The sequence below is a fragment of the Drosophila gunungcola genome, assembly GCF_025200985.1.
Source record: "Drosophila gunungcola strain Sukarami chromosome 3L unlocalized genomic scaffold, Dgunungcola_SK_2 000005F, whole genome shotgun sequence".
Lineage (NCBI taxonomy): Eukaryota > Metazoa > Arthropoda > Insecta > Diptera > Drosophilidae > Drosophila > Drosophila gunungcola.
This window is the reverse complement of record NW_026453180.1, coordinates 5,089,547-5,100,707: the sequence shown is the minus strand read 5'-3', so window position 1 is coordinate 5,100,707 and position 11,161 is coordinate 5,089,547. Positions and strand designations below refer to the sequence as shown.

Genomic DNA, 11,161 nt, shown 5'->3' with positions numbered 1-11,161 from the left:
AATGAAATATCGGCAATATTCTTTCTTTTTTTTGTAAACATGTTTCCCCCATTTTTTGTGTCAGTTCGAATTGTGAAATGACGGTTGTAAAAGAGTTATAGTAATTATGTTATAGAATTTATTTGTTGGTGCGGTCGACGCATGCGTGTGATTTGTGTTGCCACCTCTAGCTTGGCATTGGGTTATAGATTTCAGACGTGAAATGCGCTCCTCCGGATTCCTGAGTGACTTCCACATTCCGCACCTGGCGGCGGGAGCGACCCAGAGCGTTCCCATGGCCAGAGCCCGTAACGAATCTCCGCCAGCGCCGGAGGTCATGAGCGGAAATCGCCTGGTGGCACCGGGTAAACAATCTGGGGGCAACGGCAGCTCGGATCCCGGTTCCATGAGACCCCTGAAACGGAAGGCAGAGCAGACGGAGGTGGACTCGGAGCTGACCTTGTTTCCCGGACGGGACGAGAGCTATCCGGAGGAGCTGAACCGGCTGATTGGGCCGCTGAACTGCGAGCTGTGCAAGGTGCAGATGACCTCGAGGAAGTGCGCCCGGGATCACTACGAGTCCAAGGCCCACGACCGCCACATCAGCGCCTGGCTGGCCAAGAACTACACGGAGGCGGGTCTGCAGGCGCCTCCAGTCAAGCGGCTGTCCAAGCAGGGACCAACCGGCCCCAGCGCCTTCCACTGCGACCTCTGCGATCTGGATCTCACCTCCTCCATGCACGCCCGCCAGCACTATCTGGGGCGGAAGCACAAGCTGGTGGAGCAGCGCATCTCGAAGCCTTCGGGATCGGGGCACTACGACTCGGCCGGAAGGTGGGTGCGAACAGGCAGCAGGTTTGAGGGGGAAGGAGCGGCACACCCTTCCGACGGACGCCATGGCATCGGGGGGCTGTTCCTCAAACCGGAGGGGGGCTCAGTCGGACAGGATGTTCCCCATGGAGGACGTGCCGCCTCAGGGGAGCCCCATCAAATCGGAGGACAAGGAGCGCACATGCAGCTTATGCAAAATAGTGGTCACATCTGCTCCCCAAATGCAGGTTCACTTGGCCGGCGCCAGGCACCAGAGGAACATGCGCTCATCCGCTGGCCCGGATCAGAGCGGAGGAGATGTGGGCCTTCCGGAGGCACCACCACCACCGGCACCCGAGAAGCTGGACGCCGCGGAACTGGCCATGTACCGTACTCCAATTGGGCAGTACTACTGCAAGCCCTGCAACATGATGATGAACCATGCCACCACCTTGCAGCAGCACCTCATCGGAAAGAAGCACCTGAAGTCGGTGAAAGCCCTTCCTCACACCGATAAGACTATCTAGGGAATTTCTCTAGATGATTTTACTTAAATGATTGTGCTAAAAATCACTTAATTATAACTTTCTTTGTTTAAGAACTTACTCTATATTGATAAAAACAAGTTCAATAATATGGAAATCATTTCTAATTTACAATAAAATAAATCTAAAAGCCCTCTAAAATGTCGAATTACTTGGGGAACTTAACTTAACTTAGGGAATTCCTTAGTTTACACCAAACGATTATACTTAATATGCAGTATCATACCTTAACGGGTATCGTCATATGATTTTGCTTTTGGAAGTAAAATCACTTATTTGGATACCTTCTATATGGAAACCATATAATCAATTTATAAAAGTTGCATTGATTTCTGATTTGCAATATAATAAGTCTTGAAGAACTCTAAAATGTGAAAGCCCTACCTAAAATCGATAAGACCATCTAGGTAAATCGTTAAATAGGTTATACCCCACAAATAATTTGTAGAACTAATATTATACAAGGATTGTCAAATGCCATAGCAAACTTAAAAAATATACTTCTATAAAAAAAAAATGTTCCATTAAATGGAATCCATATAATAAATTCAAAATCGTAGCAGTGATTTCTATGTGCAATCTAATAAACTTAAAAGATTTATAAATGTATACTATTCGGACTGTAGTTTTATAAACAAAGCTTAAACGCTGGCTTTTCATGTATTTATTTTATTTTTATTAACATTTTTTGTATAAACTAAGTGTTTTTAAGTATTAGTTTTTGAGCACACCACTTCCCCGTTAAATCAATCATCAGTTTTGAAACAATGTCAAGTTAGGTGATATTTGGGGTGTAAAATAGCTCACATCAAATTTGATTTCAAAGGGGTAAATTCATTTTGAGAAGAAGAGCAAAAATTATTGAAATTAAGTGACAGACAATGGCCGATAAAATGGAGGTTGAGGAGACAGAGGACTTTCACGATCTGGATTTCAACGACGACGAGGCATCTGGCAGTGGATTAGGAGGTGGTGGTGGAGGTGGAGGTGGAGGAGGAGGAGGCGGTTGCGGTGGCCAGTTAAAAGAGGAGCGCTTCGTGGTGAAGAAGTGGGTGGCGCACGCCTTGTGGTCGTGGGACGTGGCCGTGGACAACTGCGCCATCTGCCGCAACCACATCATGAACCTGTGCATCGAGTGCCAGGCGGATCCGAACGCGAACCAGGACGAGTGCACCGTGGCCTGGGGCGAATGCAACCATGCCTTCCACTACCACTGCATTGCCCGCTGGCTGAAGTCGCGCCTTGTCTGTCCGCTGGACAACAAGGAGTGGGTCTTCCAGAAGTACGGTCATTAGAGAGGGAACTGGATGACAGATTTGGGTGTTCTGCTTGGTTAAATTAAAACTAAATTGGAGCTGACTTGGGATTAGGCTTCCTGTTCGGGCAGCAGCTGCTGCGATGTGGGCCTCACTCCCGTTATTTGCTCAATCTGGGAGTAGAGCGATTCGCGCTCCTCCACTAATCCGGCGTACTTTTGCTGCAGCTCCTTCTCGCGGTCCATCTGCCGACGCACATCCTCCTGCAGCGACTCCAGGCGACGCGGCACTGCGATGGCCTCCTGCTCGCCCAGGAAGCGGAATGTGGACAGCGACACGGAGTTCTGTTCGATCTGGCCGAACGTGTCCTGCAGCTGTTTGATCAGCACCTGGGCGCGCGCCTGGTAGCCACCGGTGAGGATCTTCAGCTTCTTCTCAATCTTGCCGCACCGCTTGGCCTCCTTGGCCATGTGGCGGCGGTTCGTCTCCAGCCGCTTCTCCGCGGACTCCAGGCGATCCTTCTTGCTGGCCAGATTGGCGCGAGTGTAGCGATGCTGGGACGGCAGGTAGAGCACCTGGCCGAGGCATTCCTGCCACACTTGGGCATAGACATCCAGGGGCAGTTCGCCATGCGACATGCGCTCCTTCACTACCTCCATTTCCTCGGTGAGCATCTGCCTGGCCTTGGCCAGTTCCTGCTGCGAGATGTCCTCGTAGGGATTGGCCTTGAAGTAGCTCTGCAGCTGTTCCAGCTTGTGCTGCGATTGCCCGGGCACGGGATCCTTGACAGAGTCGTATACTGTGGAGATTGTAGGGTGAAATTGGGGATTAGCTTATATAGTTACTTAATTATTTGTGTTCACTTACACTGCATGGTGATCATCTCGTGCTTGATCAACTCCTCTGCCTGCTGCTGCTCTGTGAGGTTTTGTTTCTCAGACTGTGGTCGCAGGATCTTGGTGTTCACCTCCGTCGGCCGAGGCAGGCTGCGCTGGATTACCTGCGAGCGCTTCTCCAGTTCCCGCTTGCGGCGAGCCTCCTGCTCGGCCAGTAAACGGGCATCCACGTCCGCCTGATCCTCCACAGCGGGCTCCGAGTTGGCCTCCATGGGCTCGCTGTCCTCCTGCTCGGGCACCACGATCTCGTAGTCGTTTCGCGGAGCGGGCAGCGTGGAGAGCCCCTCACGCAGCGTGGACTTTAGATGTTTCTGGTAGTTTTTGTACAAGGCCGGGGTCTCGGTGACGCCCATGCTCTCCTCGGGATTGATGCTCAGCTTGTCCCTCACGTAGGCGGGAGTGTTGATGACTCCGCCAGCGCCTCCAGCCCCCTTAACCGGAACCAAAGCTCCCGAAGATGGGGTGAGGAACCCTCCCGGAGTGGCTCCCCCTGCAGAATCGCGCTGTGTTCTGAACGGCGTGGCAATCACTGTGTTTGGCGTGGCAATCGATGCCGCCTTGGGCAGCACACCAGAGAAATCAGACTCGTGGAGAGGGGTATTTAGGCCACCTTTCAATGGCGTTTCCGTGTGTGTCAAGGCCATCATGTTCTGGGCCTCCTGCATGATGCGATCCGTGTACGGGGCAGGTGTTCGCGGAGTGGCCGCCACCTGAGGCGTAATCGAATAGTCTGCCAGCAGGGCATCCGTGGTCTCGATGCCACTTTCTCCGGCTATCTCCTTGGCCATCTCGCTGGCGCGTCCCAGCTTCACCACCTGCTGCAGCTCCAAGTCCGAGATCTGCGGCGTGGGCAGCACCAGCTTGGAGCGCTTTCGCTCCGGCTCCATGTTCTGCAGCATGGCGGTGGGCACCTCGTTCTCCTTGCGCTGCTTCAGCTTCTGCTTGTCGCGCTTTCGCTCCCGCTCCTCCTTCTCGGAACGCAGTTCTCCGTCCAGATCCTGCTGTCGCATTTTGTTAAAGTCCGGCTCGTTCTTTTGCAGATGCTCCTCCGCCGTGTCATAGAATCCCAGGGCGGGTCGCTTCTCGAAGGGAATCTCGGCGTTGTAGTCGATGCCCTTGATGCGCTTGCGATTGCCGCTGCCAATGCCGGCGGCACGCAGTTCCCGGCGCTTCTGGAGCGTGGCCAGGCGACGGGCCTCCTCCAGCTGCTTCTCGCGCGCCTTGCGCTTGGCCTTCTTGCCCTGCGTGTTGGCCAGGCGGGCTCGGGCCTCCGACAGCATCTCCAGCTCGTCCTCGTCCATGTCCTTGGGATCGGGCCGGGCCGGTTTGGTCTCCGGATTGGGGTCAATCTCGCCGGGCTTCAGCTTGCGCGGATCGTCCATGGTGCCGTCCTCGCCATCCTCCTTGCGCTGGGCTTGGTCACTAATTCGGATTGGGATTGGGATTAGGGATTTATTGGGGGAGTAAGTAGATCTATACCCACAGCAAGTATTCATAGCGCTCCAAGCACTGGGCAGCAGTTCTTCCAATGATCGGCGCAATTGTGCGCCACTGTGTGGGCATAAGTTTGGCCAGGTGGAGCAGCTTCTCGTCCTCCTCGCGTGACCACTCGGTCTTCTTGATGCTGGGATCCAGCCACTCGTACCACCTGGCCTTGCATTGCTTGGCCGACTTTCTGTGCAGCAAGGAGGCAATCCGACTCCATTGGTTTTTGCCATATTTCATCACCGCCGCCTTGAGGATCTCATCCTGGTGGATAGAAAGCGCATGTGAGGAGAGGAATTTGGGGAAATTGGGGTAGTGCAAGTGCCACTTACCTCCGTGTTGCGCCACACGCCGCCCTTGATCATTATTCGCGGCATTTTGAGGCCTTACAATGATATTTTCCCGCGTTAATAAGAGATTTTACACAATTTTCACTTGGCTCCACGAAATTCCGCTATTTTTTATTGGCAGTAGCCGCTAGTGATGGTTCGTTTTTCGATATCAGCGATAGCTGGTGCTTTAGTATTTGTTTGGTATTTTTCGACTGCTTTACGCTGCTCGCATACTGTTTGAAAAAATTAAATTACAAATAATGCACTGCTCTAAAAAGTTAATATTTTGAATTTAGTTGGAAATATTAAAGATAACAACAAATTATCTAAGACGAGGACTGAAATGTACAGCTATTTTGATATCGAATGACCAAATTTATAATATCAAAGTAAATTTATTAAATGCTATCTTGCACCTATAGGAAAAGTTAATTTGTATTAAACAAAATTATTAAGCCTTTTCCACACGACAAAACAAAACTTGAAAGTGTGACCAAATATGATTAAGCAAGCTGTGCTGCCACCTCTGACAGAGCAACAGCTGTTTTGCTATCAGTTTTTTTGTGACTACAAGTTTTTGTCTGCGTAATGTAAATTATAATGCGGAATTAAAAGGCCTGTGCCCCAGATTAAGGAAGACCGGCACCCGGAAACTGGAAACTGGAACACGGAACCTGGAACCCAACATGAGCGATGCTGCCTACTCGGGATTCTACGGCGGCAACCAGGTGAGCCACCAGGTGAACATCCACCACATCCAGACGAGTTCCACTGGCCCGAAAAACACGCCCCGTGTGTCTTCCAGCTGCACTTGCTCCCGCTGTCGCATCCGCACGCGCATCTGCCGCTGCAGCATCCACATCCACATCCCCACCAGGATCTGTCGCTATCGACGCCGGTTCACGCTTTGGAACACGACTCCAACTTTGGGGGCTTCTTCGACGATGAGCTCGGAGGTATTGGAAATGGAACTACTGCACCCACTTCTGCAACTTCTGTTTGGCTGCCCGATGGAGAAGCGCCGGGGCAGGAATCCCAGCCCAACCCTGCCATTCCCTTTGTCCAGATCCACACCACGGACTTGCAGCAGCAGCCGGAGAAGAGCTATCGCAATGCCTTTCGCCGGCGTACGGCGGAAATTAAATCGGAGGCGGAGCTAATCAAATCCGAACTGGCTGCAGAGGCGGCGGCCAAGGAGCGCCTCAATGCCACGCCCACGCCGCCCACTCGCAACTCCAGCTGCGCCAGTGTGGATCCACTGGAGGGCAAGGAGATGGCGATGGTCCAGGATGGCCCTCCCCTGATCCTGCGCTGCTCAAATTGCCCGTTTTTGAGTTTGAGCCAAGCGCGCCTCCAACAGCATTTGCACCTGGGCAATTGCTACGGGAACATGGAGCAGCAGAGGAGGCAGTGCCCAGGTGAGATCATGTGTAGGGCAACTTAACGATAAGGTTTTAACCTTTTGATGGGTCTAGTCAGCCATTTCTTGGAGATTTGCTGTGACCAGCAGTCTGGTTTTTGGTTTATCCAGAATCTGTTATAATAAACAACAATTAAGTTGTACAAATACCATAAAGATAGTCCAATTAACAGGTCACATTAGTTCTAGATGGGTTATTTAAGCTTCTTGCCACTTCAACCAATCTCTCAAAAATAGGGTTTTGGGTTAGATGATGTTTTTTTTTTGTTCTTAAACCAAGGTATTCAAAACACTGATAATTTGTATTTTTTTAACAACATCCGTTCGCTTTGTTAAAGAATGCTCCATTTATAGATAATTAGCTGAATCCTTGAGTAGATAAGCCTTAAGATCAGCCCAATATCATAAAAAACATCTAATGAAAAATGAGTCTTACTTCCATATATGGTTTAATGAATATAACGTGGTCTATGGCAGACCCATTGTCAAAACAATAGTTGAGTAACTAAAACTTTGCAAGGAAGTTCGTTACTTCGGTTTCCGAAGTAATCACACCACCTGGATTCATTTCTCACATACTCTCCGCCAGGCTGCTCGAACATCTTGTACAGCAGCGATGCGCTCAGCTGGCACCTCAGTCTGGACCACCAAATGGAGGACAATGAGGTGCTGACCCTGCTTAAGGATGGAAAGCCCAACGAAGTGCATTCTAAAAAGCAAGCCCAGATTGTGGTTCAAAACCGACCCAAGAGTCGCATCTTTATCAAGAGCGTGGACTGTCTACGAGAACCTCTGCCGGATTTCTCGCCTCTAATGCCAGATAGTGGATCCACGGGTAACATTCTGGACCTGCTCGAAGGCGTGGCGGTGGGTGCATCTCCCAGTGAACAGACTATGCCGACAGCACCGGCTGCTGCCAATGGACCCGTTCCACCGCCGAAGTCCAGCCAGAAGATCTCCATCAAGAGCGTGGACGTGCTCAGAGAGCCCGCCCTGCTGCCCTTTGACTTTCAGCTGCAGAATCATCCGCTCATAACGGACATCGTGGGCCTGGAGCCGCCGGAAAAACCTCGTCAGCCAAAGATCTATATACGCAACGTGGACATCCTTAAGGAGCCCATGGTTCTGCCCTCCGCTCTGCCCGGAATGGGCTTTAATGGGGGCATACCGTTGGCAGTGGATTCCGGACAAGTGGTTTTACCTCTAGGCGACGGAGATGTCTTCCAAGCGGATGCTCTGCTCACGCCCAGCACGTGTCCGCTGCCAGGATTTGAGCCCAGCCTGGCTCCCCTGGCCCAGATGTGTTCCTCCGAGGCCTTCCCCTTTGACTCCGTGCTGAATGGCAATGGAGGAGGAGCTGTCTCCAGTCTGGACAACACACGTTTCAGTGCCCTGGACCTGGATTTTGGCGTGGACTTTGTGTCGGATGAGACCACGCCACCTCCTCCGCTCAACAATGACTCACTGACCACAATGGCTGAACCGCAAACTGTGCAGCTGGAGCACTACTTGCCACCCCCTGTTGCTCCCATCACCACAAAGCAGAAGATCTTCATCAAGAACGTGGACATACTGAAGGCACCACAACGGGGCACTCTGCATTTGCGAACTGTGGACGAACTAAACCTGATGAACAGAACCGAAGTGGAGCACTTGATTGTGCCCAACTTGGAGCCGATGGCCATGACCATGATGGAGCTGCCGCCCGTGGAGCAGCCACCTGTGGAGCTGGACACCCAGTTGAACACACAACCACCGCCATCGCTGGGCGAGTTCCAGCCTTCGATTAGCGGCAGTTGGCCCAGCGAGGGAGGCTACGACCTGGCCGAGGATCTAGAGTGCTGGCCCTGGATGGAGGAGGCTGTGCCAGAATCCGGACTCGGCTTGCCCACTCCCAGTGAAGCGGTGGGCGAGGCTCCGCCACTCGAGGATCTGATGGTCAAGGACTTTTCGCAGCTGTATGCACCGCCGCCAACGGAGGAAGCACCGGATGCAGGGGTAGCGGGAGAAGAATCAGGAGGAGCATTAGGAGGAGGAGAAGGAGCTGTGCCGCCACCTCTAGGGCCTGTTACATCCTCTGGAGGAACTGCCACTGTGGCCCAAAGTGCACCCTTGTGCAGTCTGCCTGTCCCGCCACTAGTTCCTTTGGAAGCCGAGAAGCCAGCCCGCATCTATGTGGCCAATAATCTCCTGCCCACTGCCGTCGTGGAGCCACCGCAGCCTGGAGGTGGCACCTCCGTTCGAGGGCGTCCCTATGGAGCCAAGCACTCGGGGGGCATCACTGGGAGCAAAAGGAAGCCACCGCAGGGACCCAACCAGCAGCCAGAGGGCGGCAAGTGCCTGGTGGAGGGCTGTATGTTCCGCTTCAAGTCGCCCGCCACTTTGGAGTATCACGGCAGGTGCCACAATGGAGCCAGCAGCTCCTCGAACCAACCCATGGTCTGTCCGGAGTGCAGGTCCAGCCACTTTAGCAACTGGAACTGCCTGCACACGCACCTGTGGCGGACCCACCAGATCGACATGGAGCTCTACTCCTGCCAACTGTGCAGCTTCAAGACGCCCATCTACTCCCGCCTGGTGAACACCCATGCCAAGATTCACTCGGAGGAACGGAACTACAAGTGCGAGCAGTGCGGCAAGGGCTTCAAGAACACTAAGCAGCTGAAGAACCACCGGCGCTTGCATCGCACGCAGGGATTGGGCATGGGAAAGCCAACGGAAGTCGAAGCCAGTGCCGTGGTGATGCATCGCTGCGAGGATTGCGGGGCCGCCTTCAAGCAGAGGAAATCGCTGAGGGAGCACCTGTGCAAGGAGCGCAACGAGCAGCTGGAGTGTCCCGAGTGCCAGCGGGTTTTCGGCTCCAAGAGCAGTCTGCGACTCCATTTGCGAAGTCATCAGGACCAAAAGCGCTTCCGCTGCGACGCATGCGATCATGAGGCCAGCGATCACAATGCCTTCCGGCGCCATTTGGCCACCCACAAGGAGCTGAGGCGCTACTCCTGTCCCCATTGCGACTTTCGGGCCATCCAGAGCACCGCCTTTCGGGTTCGCTAGATCTTTTACTCCTTTAATCCTGCACAACGCCCTAACACATTTTATATTACATAGATACACCTCCAGAAGCGCCATCCCGAGCAGGAGCTGTCCTCCATCATCTACAAGTGCGACCAGTGCAGCTTCACCAGCATCAATCAAGGCCTGCTGCAGGTTCACCAGGCCAAGCACGAAGTCCCAAGTCCAAATCAATCACAAATCAAGGTGGAGAGCAGTGTGGTGCTCGCACATTCCAGTACAAAGGTGGCCAAGGAGGTGGTTCTGGCTCAGGCAAATGTCCTGCAAGCTTCCTAAGGGCGAAAACCTGTACATATTTTAGGCGTCAGCATGTGCGAAAACTCTCACAAAGTGCCGCGTAGTTTGTATCGATGTTTTATACCAAAATTATACCAATGTTCTTAGTGTTTAAGATGATCACTTCACGGCGGAAATCCAGTTGTGTGTGCCAAAATCATTCTTATTTTCGATGAAGTGTTTGGATTGAATCCAATTTGTCAAATAATGTTTATTAGGTGTGCCACGGAAATCACAAGGATTTTAGATCTAGCTTTAAAGTGTTTTAAAGTTTGCAACTATACATTATGGATCTAAAAGTCTTTTGGATTTATTTTGAAAATGCATACTTTTAGACAGTTTTTTAAGTGATTTTATGGTCAAGAGATTTCTTTGGCACCTCTGAATATTTTTTTTCCTATACGAAGTCAAATTATAGACCTAGAAATGACTATTTTCTTTGTTCTATTTCTGTAAATATTTACCATAGATGTTTAAGGTTATATTTTTGTACATACGTATGTATATGATGGTTAATTGGGAAAGGCTTAAGTTAGTTGAACTCCAGTTTCATTCCCTGTATATAGAAAGCTCAACAGTGCGACGATGTCAAGATAAAAATACATTTTAAAATCTCAAACCGAACATTTCAATTTAAATTGTGAATTGTTTGAATTTAAAGTTTCCACTACAATTTTCGGTTAAATCATTTATTTTCATAAAACTGGAAGAGAATTTTCGGTCCTGCTTGTTAACGTATTACAAATCGATCTGGTTATTTTTTTGGTAAACTAGGTAGTAATGAACAAGCTTTTTTAATTCTGACATTCCTGACAGACGCTCGTGATGATTCCCTCGGTAGATGACGCTCCAGTGGAGCATCTGCTCCAAAGCCAAGGCAAAGATGGCGCAGTAGGCGACCAGGGCGAAGACCAATTCTCATTCACCACGTGGAAGATGGCCTTGAACAGCAGTTTCAGGTTGAATGGAACTGGAAACAGCAGGCTTGGACCCAGGGCGCCATCGCCAGGAATTACTTCCATCATGGCCATGAAGGTCATCCCCAGGGACAACATGGCGCTGGACAGAACTGCCGGGTAGCGGAAGTACG

The 11,161-nt window shown here is 51.4% G+C and overlaps 5 protein-coding genes across 19 annotated transcripts in view; 4 read left to right on the top strand and 1 right to left on the bottom strand.

Annotated features, from left to right (window-relative positions):
• The window catches only part of LOC128259048 (uncharacterized), a 367,779-nt gene that overhangs the window by 175,138 nt on the left and 181,480 nt on the right, over positions 1-11,161 (top strand). The window lies entirely within an intron of this gene.
• Positions 48-1,457, top strand: LOC128259040 (zinc finger protein 385B). The gene is given in 2 exon segments (XM_052991156.1): positions 48-928; positions 930-1,457. Coding segments are annotated over 2 exon segments (1,113 nt in total). The 5' UTR covers positions 48-202; the 3' UTR covers positions 1,317-1,457.
• On the bottom strand, positions 1,984-5,470 carry LOC128259029 (cell division cycle 5-like protein). Its single transcript, XM_052991126.1, has 4 exons — positions 5,304-5,470; positions 4,970-5,235; positions 3,458-4,908; positions 1,984-3,389 (listed from the first exon to the last, which is right to left on the bottom strand). The coding sequence occupies exons 1-4, from the start codon at positions 5,346-5,348 to the stop codon at positions 2,701-2,703; spliced, it is 2,451 nt and encodes an 816-aa protein (XP_052847086.1). The 5' UTR covers positions 5,349-5,470; the 3' UTR covers positions 1,984-2,700.
• On the top strand, positions 2,182-2,693 carry LOC128259060 (RING-box protein 1B). Its single transcript, XM_052991191.1, has 2 exons — positions 2,182-2,291; positions 2,337-2,693. Exons 1-2 carry the CDS (start codon positions 2,216-2,218, stop codon positions 2,627-2,629), a joined length of 369 nt encoding a protein of 122 aa, XP_052847151.1. The 5' UTR covers positions 2,182-2,215; the 3' UTR covers positions 2,630-2,693.
• Positions 5,816-10,690, top strand: LOC128259024 (uncharacterized). 3 transcript variants are annotated; one of them, XM_052991110.1, is made up of 4 exons: positions 5,817-6,031; positions 6,109-6,721; positions 7,313-9,768; positions 9,832-10,690. In XM_052991110.1, exons 1-4 carry the CDS (start codon positions 5,990-5,992, stop codon positions 10,069-10,071), a joined length of 3,351 nt encoding a protein of 1,116 aa, XP_052847070.1. In that variant the 5' UTR covers positions 5,817-5,989; the 3' UTR covers positions 10,072-10,690. The 3 variants fall into 3 exon arrangements, with proteins under 3 accessions (XP_052847071.1, XP_052847070.1, XP_052847068.1); XM_052991108.1 differs by having other exon boundaries at positions 5,817-6,043; XM_052991111.1 differs by lacking the exon at positions 9,832-10,690 and having other exon boundaries at positions 5,816-6,043; positions 7,313-9,777.

Coding starts and splice junctions, on each gene's coding strand:
- LOC128259029 (XM_052991126.1), bottom strand. CDS start 5,348: ATGCCGCGAATAATGATCAAGGGCGGCGTGTGGCGCAACACGGAG. Junction 5,236..5,303: donor GCGTGTGGCGCAACACGGAG/GTAAGTGGCACT, acceptor TCTATCCACCAG/GATGAGATCCTCAAGGCGGC. Junction 4,909..4,969: donor GAGCGCTATGAATACTTGCT/GTGGGTATAGAT, acceptor AATCCGAATTAG/TGACCAAGCCCAGCGCAAGG.
- LOC128259060 (XM_052991191.1), top strand. CDS start 2,216: ATGGCCGATAAAATGGAGGTTGAGGAGACAGAGGACTTTCACGATCTG. Junction 2,292..2,336: donor CGACGACGAGGCATCTGGCA/GTGGATTAGGAG, acceptor GAGGAGGAGGAG/GCGGTTGCGGTGGCCAGTTA.
- LOC128259024 (XM_052991108.1), top strand. CDS start 5,990: ATGAGCGATGCTGCCTACTCGGGATTCTACGGCGGCAACCAGGTGAGC. Junction 6,044..6,108: donor GCAACCAGGTGAGCCACCAG/GTGAACATCCAC, acceptor TGTGTCTTCCAG/CTGCACTTGCTCCCGCTGTC. Junction 6,722..7,312: donor GCAGAGGAGGCAGTGCCCAG/GTGAGATCATGT, acceptor ACTCTCCGCCAG/GCTGCTCGAACATCTTGTAC.